The sequence below is a fragment of the Helianthus annuus genome, chromosome 5, assembly GCF_002127325.2.
Source record: "Helianthus annuus cultivar XRQ/B chromosome 5, HanXRQr2.0-SUNRISE, whole genome shotgun sequence".
NCBI classification, from domain to species: Eukaryota; Viridiplantae; Streptophyta; class Magnoliopsida; order Asterales; family Asteraceae; genus Helianthus; species Helianthus annuus.
In genome coordinates this window covers 93,989,523-94,010,604 of record NC_035437.2, presented here as the reverse complement: position 1 = coordinate 94,010,604, position 21,082 = coordinate 93,989,523, and the positions used below count along the sequence as shown (strand labels likewise).

The window sequence follows — 21,082 nt, the reverse complement described above, 5'->3', positions numbered from 1 at the left end:
GTCTTTAGAAGCTTTATATAACCGGGTCAAAAATCCGGGTTAAGATCAACACGTGGCGTCAAAAAAATAACATTTACCCATCCATTTCCCCGCCTAAAATCTATTGAGGTTGCACCATCCATTTTCCCGTCTAAAATCCTAAATTCGAGGTTGCAACTGGAGATGAGAACTATCCCAAATCTTATTTATTTGTTTATTATATATAATAGATGACTCACACGGCTCTCATACATGAGCCGAAAGAGTCCCGGGAATTTTCGATAACAAAGGTACTTACATTACACCATTCACTCCCAAATTCCTGAGGGTAAGAAAAAATCTTGAGGGTACCGGAACGAATGGTTGTGGGAGTTTTCAATGTACATCTTTTAGTCCTTAAAATATCGAATGTTGTTGACTTACCAAATTGGCCATCCTCGTGCGTCTGTGGAGAAACATCACCAATTACGAGACACCTTTTGCGTCTGCAGGGCTCATTCATGCGTCCTTAAATATAGAAATGACACGTGTCTCAATAGGATGCATGGGATGAGCCACAGACGCATGGATGATAGGACGAGTCACGGACGCATGGAATGATGGGATGAGTCACGAACGCATGGGATGCCTCAAATCTCACTAAAAGTAAATTTTATGAGTCACGGACGCCTGGGATGAGTCACGGACACATGAGACGCATGGATGTCATTGAGACACGTGTCTTCTCTTCTATATTTAAGGACGCATGAATAGGCCCTGCAGACGCAAAATGTGTCTTGTCAATGAATAGGCCCTGCAAATGTGTCTTGTCAATGAATAGGCACTGCAGACGCAAAATGTGTCTTGTAATCGGTGACGCACTGCTACTCCAACACATGAGATCACCAATTTGATGAGTCAAATTGATTCTTTTGCAAGTTCCCTTCATCAATATACGATAGGAAACTATAGGAACATGTGTTTGTGTAAAACATATAAAACCGATTATATAATGGACAACTAAACTTTTGCTTATATTTATTTTATCACATCAAACATAATTCACACAAACTGAAGGTACAAACAAACACAATCAAAATCATTAAGAAACCAAGTAAAAATGGGCACCACCAACTCCTTCACAGAGTTACATATCAGCACGCAGTCCACCTCCGGTGATGTGGTGCTGCCCCATTCCAGTCGCATGCTCCGCCCTTCCCTTCATCTCCCTGGCCTTATAACCCAACTTATCTCTAGCCTGGTCCAACGAATCCGCACCAGGAGGGTGTCCGCCCGTCGCATACCTGTAAATCCATGATAATACCGTCACCGCGGCCACTCCGAACCCGCCTGATGTCAAGAACCCGGTCACAATAAGAAACACGGTGATCACAGCCGGCACGAGGACCGGGCTAAAGATCACCAGCAGTGGAGTAGCAATCGTTAGTGCGATTACTGTCCCGGCTAAGATGAGACCCGAGAGTACGAGAAGCGAGCCGCCCGCCGTAGCCGCAGTGGCGGCCTTAACCGCTTGGTGGACTCTTGGCGAAACGTGTTGCTGGTGGGTTGCTCCACCCAATGAGTGGTGTTGTGGGTTGTAGGTTTGGTGGATATCTGTCATTTTGCGGTGGTGGAAATGGATATTGATGGTGATGGAAAGTGGGGGCGGTGTGGTGGTTTTGTAGAGTGAGGCTGAGGTGGCAGTGAAGTGGGACGTGGTGGAAGACGAGTGTCACGTGTTACGAGAGCTGGTTGTCATGCAATGGTTGCATGTGATGAGAACACGTGGGTGTTTCGTGTCGAATGTTGGTTTAATTTGCATGTAAAAGACACGTGAGAAGGGCCAGTGGCTTAAGGGGACTAGGGGTGATTCACTAGTGATGGAATTCCATCACTCCCACTATCCAATCAAGTAATGCCATGTCATCAATCCAATTTCCATCACTAGTGATAGAAATGTAGGAGGGGTGGAATCACTAGTGATAGGAAAGCTATTTATAAATAGGTTACAAAAGTTAAGGGACCTGAATTGCACTTTTCATCAAACTTTATATTAATTCATTAGCTAAAGGACAAAAGAATCTGTATGATTTCGTCATTTTCAACTTTGTATGATTGCACTTTCCAATCTTTAACGCGTTATACGTTTAACTCGTTATTTTTTTAACGAGTGATAGAATCGGAGGCGGCGGTGTGCAAGTCCTCCATCACGCGTGAAACTCATTCATCACGTACCCGCCCCGAGTGCCCTAAGTGTAACAATTATGTAACGCAACAAATTTGAATATATAAGACAAATAACAAGTCGACCACAAATTCAAAACTCTTTAATGTGATGAAACTAGATTTTCTCGCACTATATCCAGTAGTAGTTTGTTTCGTTGTGGTATTATTAGGGCGGGTGGGGCGTCCATCACTCACCACTCACTCATTACTCACAATTTTAATCAAGTTTCGTCACGTCATCGAGCTTTATTCCATCACTGGTGATGAATTTTTGTGGAAATGCCTATCACTTACCACACACTCATCTCCATTTAAAAACATCTCATCACACAAACACATACAACGTGTGATATTGTTGACGCGTTTTCAAATCAACGCGTTATAGAAAGGGTGGCGGCGGTATTATTTTTTGTTCCACCTGTGGTGGAGGAGCATCACGGGGGCGCCCCGTCCCCCCCTTATGGTATCAGGGTTCGTTATAGAAAATCCAAATAGAAAAAATCGTAAAGATGTTCATATGTACTTGATAAAAACTATAAAAATGAATATTAGTAAAGGTTTTGATAGAATCGATACACGCGCTAATATGATGTTGTTCAATCAGAACCGTCATGGTCCCGGTATTGCAATATCCCAAACTCATACTCATGCAGTCCTCGGTATACCAAGCCTCTTGCGGAAGTCCTCCTCCATAGGGGAAGGCCATCACGTAATTTGATTGTTGGCAAGCACCTCCTTTGCCTTGGTTATTACTTGCTTACTTGTCGAGGATCATCATGCGTGTTTTCCACATATATTATTTTCACTTCCGGGTTTATCAACTGTCACATGTGGTTTTCATACTCACTAGTGTTTATACCCGCCGCGCGTTGCGGCGGCATACCTGACTCTTTCCGAACTAAATTTACGTCAAAATAGAGTAACTGGAATTTATACCGTCGATCGAATGAAAAAATATTCTATTTTAGCCCAAAAAATTCTATATTAAAAACTATACTAACTTGAAACGTAGATATGTGGTTCTTGAGCAAAATTTATATCGAAAGTTGAACCAAATAAAAGATAAAGAAAACGTACCAGTCCCTCCCTCATTGCGGCTGGTTTAAACACAAACTAACTCGAATTAAATACCATCGAATCAAAACGTAACCCATAGGAAAATACAAAGAACAAAAGCATGTAGCAAGCAAAAAAAAAACATGTCTAGAGTCGATCCCGTACGCATCATTTAACTTGATAATTAGTATCACTTACTTGTTAGAAGAGTTCACAATGGATTCAGCAAGAATCTTAATGTATAGTAACCTCGAAGTTCATTCTTTAAGGGTTATAATCACCAGAAAAATCATTCTAACAAAAAATTGACCGACATGTTTACAAATATTTTGTAACAGAATCTTTAAGCAATAGCAAACCTATAAATCAACGGCAAATGAATATCACCTCCTTGGACATTTCGTAACTAAATGCCATGAAACGAAACAAAATTAAGAAATGATTATATGCATAATTCTTTATCAAGCGTCGTTATACAATCACCACTTACCATTTGCATTACCGGTTTACTGACCATATGCATTGCTAGTTATTTCATCCCAAAATCCACTATCACATTCCAAAACATTAGAATTAGTTTGCTAAAATATAAAAGCACATTAGAGATGAAAAAAAAAAATACATGAGAAGTTACCATCTTCTTGAAAGAATTATTAGGTCTTAGTAGCTAGGATTTCCAACTACATGAAATTAAAAAGCCACGAAATTTGTGACAATATAATATGAACGAACAACAAAACCAAATTTACCTTTTTTGATTTGCATCATCCCAAACATAAATGAAAAACGCTCTGAAAATTCGTTGTTCATATATGGATCTGCTGCCGACTGGAGTATCTCAATCGCTGCCTGATGTGGCCCTTGTTCGGCGTTCGCTAGTAGTTGTTGCCACCTGTCACACCCCGATTTCCACGTGTCTCACCGGTGGGCCCGGTGGGGGATTATCGTGACGATGTTGGCAACAATATAGTCAAACCACACAATTATATAATGCACAGCGGAAGCTTAAGATAAATATATAAACTTCAACCTCTGGTTGTAATATCAAATGTATTACAGAAGTTGAATATATCCACAGCGGATCAAAATAAATAAATATTGTTCATTCAGATACGGCATCGAGTTTGCGAGACTATTCGTGATGCTTAGGCAGCTAATACCAGCCAATTTCGTCTAGTACCTGCACTTAATCTTTTTGGGGAAAATACGTCAGTTTACACTGGTAAATTATAATAAAATCTTGTGAACGTTTTACATGTTCTTTTATGCGTTCAGTAGCCCGGGTCATGCCGGGTTAAAGATTTATAGACACACCACATTGCGTAAAACCGTAGTATAAAAACCAACGGCTACGTCTTTTAATTTAATGTCGACACTATATACCGGGTGTACGCCTACACCGGGATGTCGATGGTCGTGGCCATTTCGTAAAATGATGCCAAGAATATCCCGGACAACGGTCATTAAACCCCCCAAAGGCTTGTAAGAAACAAAACTGTTTAAATGAGCCGATCATATTATTTAATTAACCACCTAAGCGATGGAAGAATATAATGCTCAATCAAGCGGTATTAATATACCGTAACCCAAGCCCATATAGGGGAAATAAGTTAAAGTATTTACCTTTGCAAGTGTATTTCCTTAATTTGGATTAAATCACCGATAGCTTTTACTAGGGCTCCTAATCTGGAACGAAGGTTTTAATTAACCTCTTAGAATCCTAACGAGTCGTTATAATGGCCGTAGCCTAGACCGGTTGGTTCCGATATGTATAGATATGGTTTAATCGCGCGAAAAGGCGAAAACCGAGATTGGAGTGTGATTCTGACCCAACAAGTTCAGAGACTTGTTTTATATGGGTTTATGGTTCACACTCTGGAATTTGGGGTTCAAATAGTATTATTTGGCCCGTATCGTCTAATTTATGAAAACTAGTTTCATAAGCCGGACCGTGCGCGCAATAGGCGAAACGGTTAACCATGAGAGTCATACGCTTATTTCCTAAGTCAATATGCCTTAAAGAGGTTGTGGTATCAGTAGGATACCTTCCGTGATGCCCGTAACGAGTTTAAGTTAATATTATGCCCCGTAGGGACTTTTCGGTCATTTTAAAGACTTTTAAAAGGGCTTTTTGAGTTCTACAGGAAATCTGAGTTTCCCGAACAGTTTATAAAGTCTAAAATACTTTATTTATTATTTAAAATCAGTAGCAACTGGAATCGGGTCAAAAGACCTTGTAGAACTCATGTTTTGGCCGAAAAGGGCATATTCGGTATTTACCGAACCGTAGCCATAACCGCATGTTATGAGCGAGGTAAAAATTATTAAAAATCTTTAAAATTCCCAAAATATTATTTTAATACAGTGGGTAAAAGTTTTTGGTGACGAAATCTTGGTTTAGATATGTGTTATGCTAATTGCGCCGTTAATTGCTAAAGTTTACTTTAAATGCGCCATTTAGCATAACTCTCATTCTAGACCTCGGATTGACGTGAAACTTTAAGGACATGCTTATAATTTATTAAGCAAGGTTCTGGTCCGTTCACGTATCCGAAATACTCGTTTTATTTTCAAAATGGCGTTACGGTCAACTTTTAGGCGATTAACGGAAATGCGTAAAAGACTCGGATAACTCATGAACCAATCGCAGAGGTTTATACCATCATGTAACCTGGTCCTAAGAGAGTCCTAAGGTATATCTATACCTCACTAAAACGGGTCAGAACTGAAGTCAATGCAAAAGTCAAACCTTTGCGACATTCGGCTCCGAACCGGTTCAATATAGCAAATGATCGATTCAAACGAGCGCAATCAAGTTTATATACTTAATATCATGTTTTATACGTGTCAAAACAGGTTTCTTAGTATGTACATTACAGATTATGCATAAATCGCTAAAATAGCTTTCTGTTGACTTTTTAACCGCATGTTTGACTCGATATTTGACATAGTTAGAGTGGTGATCAGGGGGAACCCTTTTAGGGGTTTATTACCCTCATTGATACCAACTTATAACCACCTTTGATTCGTCATAAGACAGAACCATCATGGATTTAATTTAAAGTCAAACCGTATTTACGACGGTTTGTTTTCTAGCTATTTACTAAGCATAAACTGAATTATAAATGATCTAGGCAACTTACAGAAGTTGAGAGCTGATTATAGAGCAGAGAAGAGGACTTGAGGGCTCTTGCAATGACCAGAGATGTGTGTTTTTGGTGTTGTGAATGTTATGTGCATAATGTGGCTATTTATAGCCAATGCCAAGCATCTATGATCATTACAAATACCTACAACAGTCCAGAGATGATGGGTAGGTGTCCCAGAGGGCTATGGGTCGAGTAGGGGACGCCCATGCCTCATTTATTGGAGATTGATCGTTCATAATGCCCAAAAGTCAAGAAAACACCAACTTTCTGCATCTGGGCACTTTACGCGACCCGTATGGGAGTTCCCATGCACTTTTACGCGGGTCGCCTGAGTTTAAGAAATCAGATGCGTAATTGAGGTGGCTCGCGGCCCGCCTCAACTTAAGCTTAAACTTCACGCGGGTCGCGAGAGGTTTGTTTTTCAGATTTTTAAAATCTTTTGTCATGATTACGAAATCCTGGTAATTAATAACGAAATCTTTCGTAATGATTTACCTGACCTTTCGGGTTTGAAGGGGTAATCTTGCGGTTTGGCCCTCGGTTATTTACCGATAGGGGCCTCGTGTTAATTACCCGCATTATTAAGTCCCCGGTTAGTTTATTAATTATTTGGAAAGCCTTAACTTTCACTGTTGACGCTTTTAACCCTTCTCATACGAATTCGAGTATAACTCTCTCGTTTTAAGACGGAACTTCGCGGAATTTATACAGTATATTCTGGTGAGCGTATAATACTGTTACGAAGCCTTGGGAACGTTAAAGGGTCACTCAGAGGTATAATTAAACATGTTGCACAGTTAACCCCTGTAGCTCGTAATCTCTCACTTTCTTCCGCGTTTCGCTTCCGTACGATCTATGATTTATTCGTTTGAAGGTTCAAGAATTATTTAGGGTTACTATACAGTATATTTACCCTTGTTGACATTTATAACCCTCGAATTTATATACTTTCAAGGTTTGTCAAAATTAGTCCTTTATTTATTATCAATGCCACGTGTAAACAAATGACACGTGTTAACACATTATTGGACACAAAAATTCGAGGTGTTACATCCTCACCCCCTTAAAATAAATCTCGACCCGAGATTTACTCAAATAAATAGGGGTACTTTTCTTTCATTGTAGCTTCGACTTCCCACGTATATTCAGGACCTCTACGAGCATCCCATTTGACCTTTACAATCGGTACGTGCTTTCTGCGAAGCTTCTTCACCTGTCGATCTTCAATCGACAAAGGTTTTTCTATGAACTTTAAGCTCTCATCTATATGCACATCTGTGTGTGGAATCACCAACGATTCGTCGGCGAAGCACTTTTTGAGATTGCAGATGTGGAACACGTTGTGAATTCCATTGAGCTCTTCAGGCAAGTTCAACTTATAGGCGACTGACCCGACCCGTTCAATGACCTCAAAAGGTCCTATGTACCTCGGACTCAGTTTGCCTTTCTTGCCGAAACGCATCACCCCCTTCCAGGGTGACACCTTAAGTAATACCTTTTCACCCACTTCGAAGTGAAAATCCTTACGCTTTGGATCAGCGTAGCTCTTCTGCCTATCGCGGGCAGCCTTGAGACGTTCCCGGATCTGGACAATCTTGTCCGTTGTCTGGAAAACAATCTCTGGTCCTGATAATTGGACCTCTCCTACTTCCGCCCAACAAACAGGCGATCTACATTTCCTACCGTATAATGCCTCGAAAGGCGCAACCTTTATGCTGGTGTGGTAGCTATTATTGTAGGAGAATTCGATTAGGGGTAGATTCTTATCCCAGTTACCACCTAAATCGATCGCACATGCACGAAGCATGTCTTCAAGCGTTTGGATAGTACGCTCACTTTGACCGTCCGTCTGTGGATGGTAAGCCATACTAAAGTTTAAACGCGTGCCCAAAGATTGCTGGAAACTCTTCCAGAAGTGTGATGTGTATCTAGTATCCCTGTCGGAGATAATAGACACAGGTATGCCGTGTAAGGCTACAATCTTATCAACATAAAGTTGGGCTAACATATCGGAGCTATACGTCTCCTTGATGGGTAGAAAATGAGCTGATTTAGTCAGCCTATCGACTATGACCCATATTGTATCGTTTCCTTTCCTGGTTTTGGGTAACTTGGTTATGAAGTCCATAGTTACGCATTCCCACTTCCACTCGGGAAGTTCAGGCTGTTGTAGCAAGCCAGACGGCTTTTGGTGCTCGGCTTTGACTTGAGCACAAGTCAAGCACTTTGCTACATGGGCGGCTACAGACTTTTTCAAGCCTATCAACCAATAATTTGCCTTTAAGTCTTGGTACATTTTGTCTGCACCAGGATGGACTGAGTATTTGGAACTATGGGCTTCCTGGAGGATAACATCTCGTAGTCCTCCATAAATTGGAACCCATATACGTCCGTTCAATCTAAGGATTCCATCCTTGCTAAGAGTCAACTGCTCCTCAGTTACTCCTAACTTTTCATTAGGATAATTAACTTCCAACATAGCCTCTCGCTGTGCAGCTAATATCCTCTCAATCAAATTGTTCTTGACTTCAATGCTCTTGGCATTGATTCGAATAGGTTTTACCCTTTCTTTCCTGCTTAAGGCATCAGCGACCACATTCGCTTTGGCGGGATGGTACCTGATTTCGCATTCATAGTCATTCAAGGTTTCCATCCAACGGCGCTGCCTCATGTTCAACTCTTTCTGGTTGAACAGGTGCTGGAGGCTTTTGTGATCAGAGTAAATCACAAACTTAATACCATAAAGGTAATGCCTCCACAATTTCAGTGCAAATACAACGGCACCCAACTCCAAATCATGGGTGGTGTAATTCTTTTCGTGCACCTTTAATTGCCTTGAAGCGTAGGCAATCACCTTGCCCTTCTGCATAAGCACACACCCCATGCCCGTGTGTGATGCAACGCAGTAAACTACGAATTCATCTGCACCTTCAGGTAGTGTCAACACAGGTGTGTTGCTCAGCTTTTGCTTCAGTATATCGAAGGAATCTTGCTGCTTTGGGCCCCAAATGAACTTTTCTTTCTTCTTGGTTAGGGAAGTCAAGGGCGCAGCAATCCTCGAAAACTTTTCAATAAACCTCCGGTAGTATCCTGCTAACCCCAGGAAACTACGGATTTCGGTAGGCGTCTTTGGCTCTTGCCAGTTCATGACCGCCTCTACCTTAGCGGGATCTACTTGAATACCAAGCTCACTCACAACGTGTCCTAAAAACTGAACCTCTCGTAGCCAGAATTCACATTTCGAGAATTTGGCGTAGAGTTTCTCACGCTGTAGTAATTCGAGAATGCAACGGAGGTGCTTCTCGTGGTCAGCTTGGTTCTTGGAATATATAAGGATATCGTCGATGAAGACTATGACAAATTTGTCCAAATACGGCTTGCAGACGCGATTCATGAGATCCATGAACGCAGCCGGTGCATTTGTGAGCCCAAAAGGCATCACTAGGAACTCGTAATGACCATAGCGAGTCCTAAATGCTGTTTTATGTACATCTTCATCTCTGACCCTTAGCTGATGATAACCCGACCTCAAGTCGATCTTTGAGAAGTAGCTTGCTCCTTGCAGCTGATCGAATAGATCATCGATCCTTGGTAAAGGATATCTATTCTTTATGGTAAATTTATTTAGCTCTCGGTAGTCGATGCACAACCGCATCGATCCGTCCTTCTTCTTTACAAATAGGACTGGTGCTCCCCAGGGAGATGAACTAGGTCTGATGAAACCTTTCGCCAGTAGTTCATCCAACTGGGTCCTCAGTTCTTTCATTTCCGTCGGAGCTAATCTGTAAGGTGCTCTTGCTATCGGAGCTGCTCCAGGAATGATGTCTATTCTGAACTCCACCTGTCTATCTGGTGGCAAACCAGGTAGTTCTTCAGGAAAAACCTCGGGGTATTCAGAAATGACAGGAAGATCCTCGATCTTCGGCTTCGGTTCTTCAATTATCACCTGAGCCATGTAAATTACGCAGCCTTGGTTCAAACACTGTTGGTGCATGTTTGTGACAACAGCTTAGATTTGGTCTTTGGATATCTTGTAATTAGTTAAACGATAAACAGTTAGCGGGTTTAGCTTTGTAATAGTTAGTTGTTATGTTTGGGCTAACTAAACCCAAGGAATTGGGTGATGGGGGCGAATTGGGCCTGTCCAATTCGCAGCCCAAGAGTCTTGACCTAGCCCACTTGTAAACCTTGTGTTATATAAACAAGGTTAGACATTAGGGTTAAGGTTAATCAGCAAAAACAGTTGTGTGAGAGAGCAATTTCGTGAGAGACATAGTCTTAGACGAAATTAGGGTTTGTGTTTAGGGTTTGATTGATTGTAATCAATCTTGATAGATAATCAATAAAACCCGGTTTGATTGGAATTGCTGTTTCTGTATTCTACGCGTTTTCTGCTACAATCTGATCTAGAGGATTCCGCACTCTAGGTTAGATAGACGATTCTGTGACGATCCATAGACTCAAGGGGACCTACAATTGGTATCAGAGCGTTAGGCTCTTGATTGCTCGGTTCAGAATTGTTTGTTGCAGAAACAGGGAGTAAAAATTCGAAATTTTTGAAACCTGATAATTAGGGTTTTAAAAATTTTCGAAATTTTGGTGTGTTTTGATTCTGATTTTTGATTTTTGTTGGCTGTTTTGATCTTCTGGTTTGTTTGTTTGTTGGTTTGCAGGTTTTCTGGAAAGATTTGGCTGATTCTGGAATAGTTTGTGGCTGATAGACTTGAAGATTCGAAGACTGTTCTTCGTGTTCTTCGTGTTTATTCAATCAGTTCTTCATAATTTTCGGTTTTAAGTTGCTGATTTGGTGTTTTGATTTTGCAGATAAGTGTTGGAAAATCTGAAAAATCTTCAAAAATTCGAACAGATTGACTTTCCATAGCTGCTGGGCGAATTTAGCTGTTTCTGGCGATTTTGACTGATCTGCGAACTTAACCCAGCAAACTTACCGGCGAACTTAAATCCAAAGGCGACTTTGGTGATCGTATAACTTTCCACAGCGAAGTTATTACGATTCTCGGCGAATTTACTGGTCGTCGTAATAGCGAAATAAACCAGCGAATTTGTCTAGCGAACCTTTAAACTGTTGAGCGAAATTGACCTGACAGCATAATAACCAGCGAAATTAAGACATCTCAGCGAAATAACCAGCGAAATTAGGCATATCCAGCGAAATTAAGCAAGAATTTAAGTGGTGGAATTTCAGTTGGCAAGCGTCGGAAATTTTTCGGTGTTTTGCAAATAGAAATTGATCCGTAACTCGTTAGACAGAACCGTTTGCACCGTTGAACTCGTGTGATTTTTAGGACAAAACCAGCGAATTTGTCTAGCGAACCTTTAAACTGGAAAATCCCGATTTCGGTCTTTGACATTATATATCATTGGATTCGTCTTTTCGAGACGATTCTAACGGTGTAACTTAGTAACCACTGCTTTCGGAAACTTTCGTACGGTTTTCTCAGTCTGTTACGTTAAAATGTCAAACATGTCTAGTTTGAACGAGCTGTTGAGAATGGAGCACGAGGTTGGCACTACCAACAAACCACCTAAGATGATGAAGGTGGAGAACTATTTGACATGGAAGGATCGTTTTCAATCCTTCATTGAATACCAAGATACGCGCATGTGGATATGCATCGAAGATGGGTACATCAATCCTTCACACGACTTTGAAGGCAGACCACGTAGAACAGAATATGTGAACATGCAAGATAATGATAAAAAGATGTATGAGGCTGAAAAGAGAGCCTTGGCTGCAATCAAAATGTCGTTGCCTGATAGCATCAAACATACCTTCAAGAAGTACACTAACTCAAAGGATATGTGGGATGCTTTGGAGAAAAGATACGCTGGTAATGCTGATGTCAAGAAGAACAAGATTGATCTACTGAAGAAGCAGTTTGCTGTTTTCAAGCACATGAAGCACGAGTCACTTGAAGACGTCATCACTCGTTACTACCATCTGATGTCAGAAATGGACAATTATGAGATCGATTGCTACTCTGACGTAGAGAAGAATGACAAGCTGCTCGATGCTTTGCCTACTAAGTGGGATATCTACACTTTAATGATCAAGGGTGAAGCAGATTATGAAACAAAAGATCTTGAAGAGGTAGTAGGAAAGTTGAGAGCTTATGAGCTCAGCATGAAGAAGAAAGATACTGGATACGATCAGGTTCAAGATCCGGCTGTTTACAATGGGCTTACATCTTCTTCATCTCACAACGCTTCTAGCGACTCTGCTACTGCGTTTTTATCATGTGAGAATGAGCAGGTCATGGTAAATCAGGATGGTGATGTGTGTTTCGTTGCTGCTTCAGGAGGATCATCAGGAGTAAAGAATACATCAGCCTCTAAGCAGAGTACTACTGCTAAGTCAATGCCAATGAGTGTGAAGTCTGCTGAAGAGCATCTGGCTCTACTTGCTTCATTTGTCGCTTCCTATGAAACCTATATTCAGGGAAAGATTTCTGATCCTGCTACTTTAGATGAAGACTATGATCAGATTGACCCTGATGATCTTGAAGAGATGGATTTGCAATGGCAAATGGCCATGATTTCTAGGCGTGTGAAAAGGTTCATGAACAGAACAGGAAGAAAGTTTGTGGGAAGGAGTGTTGGTTTCGACAAGACCAAAGTGAGGTGCTTTAATTGTCAAAGTTATGGGCACTTTGCTAGGGAATGTCAGAAACAAAAGCAAGATAATTCGAGCCAGAGTTCAAACATCAGGAATGCATCAAACAACTCCAGCTCAAAGGCATTGATCTCCACTGCAAGAGAGGGTTCATATGATTGGAGCATTCACTTAGAAAGTGATGGGAATGCCACTCAAGCATTCATGGCAGAGATTACTCCAGTCGTTGATGGTGAAGCTAAAGTAGATGATGCTGATGTGAAGATGGATGCTGATGTGAAGATGGATGCTGATGTGAAGATGGATGCTGATGTGAAGATGGATGCTGATGTAAAGGTGGATGCTGAGGTGAAGGTAGAGAATAGAGCTGAAGAGAAGAAGGTTGATCAGACAACAGGTGCTGAAGACGAAAAACAAAAGTCTGAATATGAAAAAGAAGCTGAGGAAAAGGATGCCAAGTATAAAGAATTGCAAGCTCAGCTTGCTGCTCTAATGGCCAACCTTGACAAACAAACAGGAGAGTAAAATCTAATTCTGTGTGTTTAAAATGTCGTGAACTGCAGGGTGAGGTTGACAGGTTGTCTGCACAAAACAAAAGTTTGGTAAGCGAAATGTCTAACATTAAAGAATCAAACTTTTTTGCTAAAAGAAACGAAACGTCATACTTGAAGAAAATAAAAGGTTATGAAAGTGAACTTGATGCCGTAACCTGCAAATTAAATGAAAAACTTCAAGTCATTGACTTAGCTCATGACATGATGGCTGAAAAAACAAAAGAGATTTCTGATAAAAACAAAGAGTTGTCAGATGCTCAACTCAGAATTGTTGAACTTGAAAAGAAATTGGGTCAATTCAGGGATTCTGCTTTTGTTATGAAACATATGATGGGTGGGTTAAAGAAGAGTAATGACAAGACTAGTGTGGGATTCCAAGGCTTTAATGAAGTCCCACCTCCTCTTAGTCATGATTATTCATTCCTACCTGATGAAGATGAGCTAACCAAATTCATGTCAACAGCACCGAGTAGTTCCACAGCAGGTCGAGGAGAGGAGTCTGAGAGAGATGAGGCCAAGAAGGATAATAACAGCAAACCTGTTTTGAAAACGAAAACCTCACAACCTAGGAATAAAAACTCAACTTCTGTTAAAAAGATTAGTTTTGTTCAAGGAAGTGACATGCAAAACGAAACAGCTGTTATTGAAAATGAATCGAACGTAGAGTTTGCTAAAAATAAAAACAATGAAAATTCTGAAATTAAGCAAACTAAACCAAATCCTTCTGTGGCATCATCATCAAAACCTGAATCTAGTTCAAAGGCTTCAGATAAGAAGTCTTCGAAAAGGATGTCATGCTTCAAATGTCACACCAAAGGACATGTAGCTAGCTGCTGTCCTAACAAAACGAATGAAGCACAGGTGAATGAGAGGAAGAGAGAGAAGTCACCAGAGAAGAATGGTGATAAGCAGGAGAGAGAGTCCAACTCTCCAAAGAAATCTGCTCCTAAGCAACCAGAGCCAGTTGCTGTTGGTGAGGATAAGGCTGAAAAAGGAACTCCACAAGTTCCTCGTTTTCAAAGAAATCAACCTAGATTTCAGCCTAGATCTCCACCAGGCAGATTTGAGAGACCTAGAAGCAGTTCACCAAGAATGAACAATCAAAACACAAATAATTTCAGAAGTCAAGGTCAATATCAAAATCGATACCAAAATAATGATGGTCGAAATTTTTATAACAATGGCTTTAGAAATTATAACTATAATGCTTCTTGGAATCAAAATCCAAATTTTCAAAGGTCAAATAGTCCAAACACACATAGGAACCCTCAGGACCAAAGACCTAGTGGAAGTCAAAATCAATTTCCAACAGGTCTAAGATCCAAGACTCCAGTTAGGAGTAATGGATATTGGATGGACGTTCCGGTGGTTGGTGAATTTGGACGACCCAAGACCATTAAGGCTTGGGTCCCCCAATCTAACTAATTTCTTGGTTGGTGTGTGCAGGAGCTGCTAAGGAGGATTATCAACTTGTGGTATGTTGATAGTGGCTGCTCCAGGCACATGACGGGGGATGCGAGGTTGTTGACTGAATTTGAAGAATATGATGGAGGACAAGTGAATTTTGCGGGTGCAAAAGGTGGTAGAATTACAGGCCGAGGAAAGGTGACCAATGGGAAGATCACGCTGGACAAAGTGAACTATGTTGAGCAGCTTAAACACAATCTTATGAGCGTGTCACAAGTCTGCGACAAGGGTCACTCGGTCCATTTTACCAAGAATGAAGCATTAGTGTTGAAACCAGGATTGAAGATACCGGACGATTGGATAGTGATGCGAGCGCCAAGGAGAAATGACACTTATGTCATGGACATGGGTGCTAAGGATCCAACTGCAGTGGTGGCGTGTTTACTATCAAAAGCATCTGAAGCTGAATCGATGTTGTGGCACAGACGCATGGCCCATATTCACTATCGCAAAATGAACTATCTTGTTAAAAATGAGCTAGTGAGAGGGGTTCCATTGCGGAGGTTTCAAGTGGAAGACAAATGTCTTCCATGTCAAAAGGGAAAACAACACAAGAAACCTCATAAATCTAAAACAGTAAATTCCATAGATGCCCCTTACGAACTACTTCACATGGATTTATTCGGTCCAGTGAACGTGAGGAGCATAGGTGGAAAGTACTATTGTTTAGTTGTCACTGATGATTACTCACGTTATTCATGGGTTTTCTTTTTAGGTACAAAAGATGAGACAGCAGAGATGTTGATAGATCTTTTTACAAAATTGGAAAACGTCCATGATGCAAAGATCAAGAGGATAAGGAGTGATAATGGCACGGAGTTCAAGAATCGTATTCTGGATCTCTACTGTCTTCGCAAGGGAATTGAACATCAATATTCTGCTCCTTATACGCCTCAACAGAATGGAGTTGCTGAGAGGAAAAACAGGACGTTGATTGAAGCCGCTAGGACGATGCTTTCAGATTCTAAGCTACCAGTTCTTTTCTGGGGAGAAGCTGTGAATACAGCTTGCTACGTCCTAAACAAAGTGTTGACTGTTAAACGTTTTAACAAGACTTGTCATGAATTAATGTTTAACAAAAAACCAAACTTAGAAGGCTTTGAACCATTTGGATTACCCTGCACCATTGTGCGAAACAAAGATAAACAAAAATTCGGTGAGGTGGCTGACGAGGGCTACTTTCTAGGTTACGTACCTGGCGCACCGAATAAAAGGGTTTTTAATCTAAAAACTGGTAAAATTGAGGTTGTGTTTAATGTTGAAATCACTTCTTACAAACCTCAACAGTCAACGAGTGGACCAGCTATGTTATATGATTATGAAAGTGTCTTTAAATCATTTAATATTCCTGAGTTTTCCAATGCAGATGAGTCTCAGCTAATTCAAACAGTGATTGGTGATGATGAAGGCGAGTTCATGCCTAGATCAAATGTTGATACAACAGATGCTCCAGGACCTTCCCAAGATGCTGCTGATACTGATTCAAGTGACGATGAACCCGAACCCAATCAGGGGGAGGATTTCATTAATCCGTTTGCGGATCAGCATATTCAGGGGGAGGTTGGCTCAAACCTGGGTGATAATTTGGAAGTCGATGCAGTTGCTACTACACGAGCAAATAGAGATCATCCAGTTGACATGATACTGGGAGATCCTGCTGCAGGTGTTCAAACAAGAAGAAGCATAGCAGCAAATACAGGGTTATTTGTGTCGATTGAGAAGACTGGGATTGTGAACGAGTGCTTGTATAGTTGCTTTATTTCCCAAGAGGAGCCGAAGAACATTCATATGGCTCTTAAAGACAATTCATGGGTAGAAGCTATGCAAGAGGAATTGGCCCAGTTTGCAAAGTTGAGGGTTTGGGAGTTGGTTGATCTTCCTAAAGGTGAAAGAGAGATTGGCACTAAATGGGTGTTTAGGTGCAAGAAGGATGAAAGAGGTATAGTCACGCGAAACAAGGCTCGATTGGTGGTCAAAGGTTTCAATCAGCAAGAAGGGATAGATTACAATGAGGTGTTTGCACCAGTGGCGAGGTTGGAGGCAATTCGGTTGTTTCTAGCTTTTGCTTCTTTCAAGGGCTTCAAAGTTTACCAACTAGACGTGAAGAGTGCGTTTCTTTACGGGAAAGTCCAAGAAGTGGTGTATGTCTCACAACCAGATGGGTTCGTTGATCCAGATTATCCAGATCGAGTGTACAAACTTGATAAGGCTTTGTATGGGTTACATCAAGCTCCCAGGGCGTGGTACGAGACACTGTCTACACATCTGATAAAGAATGGTTTTGAAAGAGGTCAGATTGACAGTACACTGTTCATCAAGAGGAAGAAGGAAGATTTTCTGCTGGTACAGGTGTACGTGGATGACATCATCTTTGGGTCATCTGATGAAAGCATGTGTAAAGAGTTCGAGCAGGTGATGAAGAGCAAGTTCGAAATGAGTGCTATGGGTGAGCTGTCTTACTTTCTGGGATTACAAGTTGAACAGAAGGCGGATGGGATGTTTATTCATCAAACAAAGTATGTGTATGACATTTTGAGTCGGTTCAAAATGAATGATTGCACTACTTCCAACACACCCATATGTGAAAATCACAATCTTGGCCCAGATCATGAAAGTACTGAAGACGTTGATCCTACTCAATACAGGGCAATGATTGGTTCTCTGATGTACTTGACTGCTTCAAGACCTGACATCATGTTTGCCGTATGCTTGTGTGCCAGATATCAGGCGAATCCTAAAGAGTCACACATGAAAGCAGTGAAGCGAATTATTCGTTACTTGAAGGGGAAACCTAAACTTGGGTTGTGGTATCCAGCTGATAGTGATTTGACGTTTGTTGCTTACACTGACTCAGACTTTGGAGGATGCAAATCGAACAGGAAGTCTACAACAGGTGGTTGTCAGTTCTTAGGAGGCAGGATCGTGTCTTGGCAATGCAAGAAGCAATCCTGTGTGTCTACCTCTACGTGTGAAGCTGAATATATTGCTGCTGGAAGCTGCTGCTCTCAGGTTCTCTGGATACAACAGCAAATGCGCGATTACGGTTTGGATTTCACTCGTACTCCTATTATGATATACAATAATGCCACTATTTCAATAACTAATAATCCCGTGAACCACAGTCGCACAAAACATATTGACATACGTCATCATTTTATACGGGATTGTGCTGAAAAGAGACTAATTGAATTACATCGAGTCGACACAGAGGATAACCTGGCAGATCTTTATACTAAAGCATTTGACAGGGCTCGCTTTGAACACTTAGTCGAACTCAACGGGATGAGGAATCCTGAATAACTGGTTTTTCATAAGAATTTTTTGTAAATAGTTTACTGCTTTTCTTAAAAAAATCAAAAACACAAAAAAATTGAAAAATCAAAAACATAAAAAAAATATATATATATATAGAAAATCAAAAATGAGATATCCCTGTGTGAAAAAGAAGAAATGATAGTACATCAGCAAGTTAGACTGTCACACTGAAATTGAACCTAAATTGCTTAAGTGTGATAGCAGCGTCATCATACGATGTACCAGTAGGCAAAAAGCATGAAATAATCAACTTACCAATGTGATATAAACATAAATGAACTGAATATGAGTGGGGAACACATTAGTGGTGTATGGTTTAATGACCTTAATTCTTGCGTTGATAGATTGCCAAAATCTGAAGTTTTGGGTCTTTATACTGTTGTTTTATCTAGGGATATCTTGGCTGTATGTCTGTTAGAACTAAAATTGTACATGACCCCAGGAAAGATAGTCACTTGGAATTAGCTCATTTCTATTTGAATGTCTGTATATTTCCCGATACACACAATTTTGATCTGATTCTGAAATCTTCTCTGAAAAAAATCGTGTACCTCCTCTGCTGCATCCAGATATATGCTGACCTGGAGGTGCTAGGCAACGACAGCTTCTGCTGCATCCAGATACATGCTGACCTAGCTGTTCGTTGTCGCACTATAGATCTAATACACCTGAAAGAGGCCCTCTAGTGCCCAAAAGAAACCCAATAAACCTATATCAAACTGAGAAAATCTCATTTGATCTGTATATTATACCTTCTCTACTAAAGATCTATTCTTTTCTCTTCTCAACCTATTCCCAGTTAAGATTTCAGAACTCAGGATTGGACTTGTGAAATATGTGGTAGGGAAGATACTTGCATGATAGAGTGTGCAGTTTATATTTCCAGGATTTGATTAGTATTTATTTGGGTGTTCATAGTTAAGCAATTAAAACATGATAAAAACAGGTTAAATGCAGAACTAGACACAGACAGGATATCTTAAAGGATGAATTCAGTATACTCACCTACTACGATGAATCTTTATGCATACCTTGATCGTGGGGGTACATCCTGAAGTGGGACACGCTAGTATTTCATAAAATAAAATTACCTTAACGTATCATATGGTAATGGTACTTGAAATGTTCATGCATTTTGTTTAAGTGGACAAACATACTGGTAATCGTCTTGAACTGCTTTTCACGAAAAATTGAATAAAGAATTATATGATTGTGTGAAACAGTTTGCTTGTGCTGATATGATCTTCTTACCAGTGATTCTCACAAAAATAGAGTGTTTATTGCTTTTGTATTTACTTGCTTTCAGAAAAATATAAAAATCCAAAAATAGTGTCTTTTTCTGTTTGAAATTCTTAACGTACGGAAAACTGTTATTCTTGGAGGAATTGTTACTGATAGGGGGAGACAGTGTTAGAAAGTGAGTTCAAAATTTTCAATCAGGCAGGTTCTTTTGTGTTGGACAAAAAGTTTTTGCGTGTTGGTGATGAAATTGAAAATGCTTAATCTGTTATACAGTTTAACTACTCTCTTGAAAAATAATAATTTATTTAACTTATGTTGAAAAATTCTTATGGTTTCTCGAGATGTTTGTTTTATAGTTTACAGATTGAAGCAGTTTGTTGCTGAGAAGTTGCTGTGAAGTGTGAAGATGAGAGTTTGATTGGATGCATGGTAGAACCTCCTTTCTATATTGCAGACAAGATTGAAGAGTTTGAAGATTGCTGTGCAAATGCTGAACTGGAGTTTACTCAAACGCTAACGTGTTGAAGATTTGGTGATTGGATGCATCAGCTTAGGGGGAGTCTGTTGCTGACAGAAGCTATTGAAGCTGAAGCTATCCAAAGACCAAAGACAGTGCAAGACTGCATGAAGATTGCAAGAAGACCGAAGACAAAGTTTTGACTCAAGACAAAGTTTTTATGAAGCTATTGTCAAGGGGGAGTTTGTTGGTGCATGTTTGTGACAACAGCTTAGATTTGGTCTTTGGATATCTTGTAATTAGTTAAACGATAAACAGTTAGCGGGTTTAGCTTTGTAATAGTTAGTTGTTATGTTTGGGCTAACTAAACCCAAGGAATTGGGTGATGGGGGCGAATTGGGCCTGTCCAATTCGCAGCCCAAGAGTCTTGACCTAGCCCACTTGTAAACCTTGTGTTATATAAACAAGGTTAGACATTAGGGTTAAGGTTAATCAGCAAAAACAGTTGTGTGAGAGAGCAATTTCGTGAGAGACATAGTCTTAGACGAAATTAGGGTTTGTGTTTAGGGTTTGATTGATTGTAATCAATCTTGATAGATAATCAATAAAACCCGGTTTGATTGGAATTGCTGTTTCTGTATTCTACGCGTTTTCTGCTACAATCTGATCTAGAGGATTCCGCACTCTAGGTTAGATAGACGATTCTGTGACGATCCATAGACTCAAGGGGACCTACAAACACCTTGAAGCTTTCAGCATAGATACGTCTTCGGGCAATCCGTACTGCGTATCTCCTCGAATGGTAAGCGATTCACCACTCGGAGTCTTTAAAACTATCTGCCTTTTGCCGCAAATGATTTGGGCCTGATTATGGGATAACCAGTCCATGCCTAGCACAATGTCAAAACCCGCTAATTTGAAGGGAAGTAGAGATAAAGGAAAAGAATGGTTCCTAATGGACATTTCACATCCCTCTAGAATAGTAGAGACGGTTTCTATCGTGCCGTCTGCTAACTCTACTTCG

General features: G+C 40.5%; 1 protein-coding gene and 1 pseudogene across 1 annotated transcript; both read right to left on the bottom strand.

Moving 5' to 3' along the window:
• Nucleotides 1-977: 977 nt before the first annotated feature.
• Nucleotides 978-1,711, bottom strand: LOC110938726 (oleosin 1). The gene has a single exon (XM_022180851.2). The coding sequence runs from the start codon at nt 1,577-1,579 to the stop codon at nt 1,106-1,108; it is 474 nt and encodes a 157-aa protein (XP_022036543.1). The 5' UTR covers nt 1,580-1,711; the 3' UTR covers nt 978-1,105.
• A 1,118-nt stretch (nt 1,712-2,829) lies between these two features.
• The window catches only part of LOC118492124, a 36,285-nt pseudogene continuing 18,032 nt past the window's right edge, over nt 2,830-21,082 (bottom strand).

Bases quoted from the DNA above. Each gene is read 5' to 3' on its own strand.
- LOC110938726 (XM_022180851.2), bottom strand. From the start codon at position 1,579: ATGACAGATATCCACCAAACCTACAACCCACAACACCACTCATTGGGT.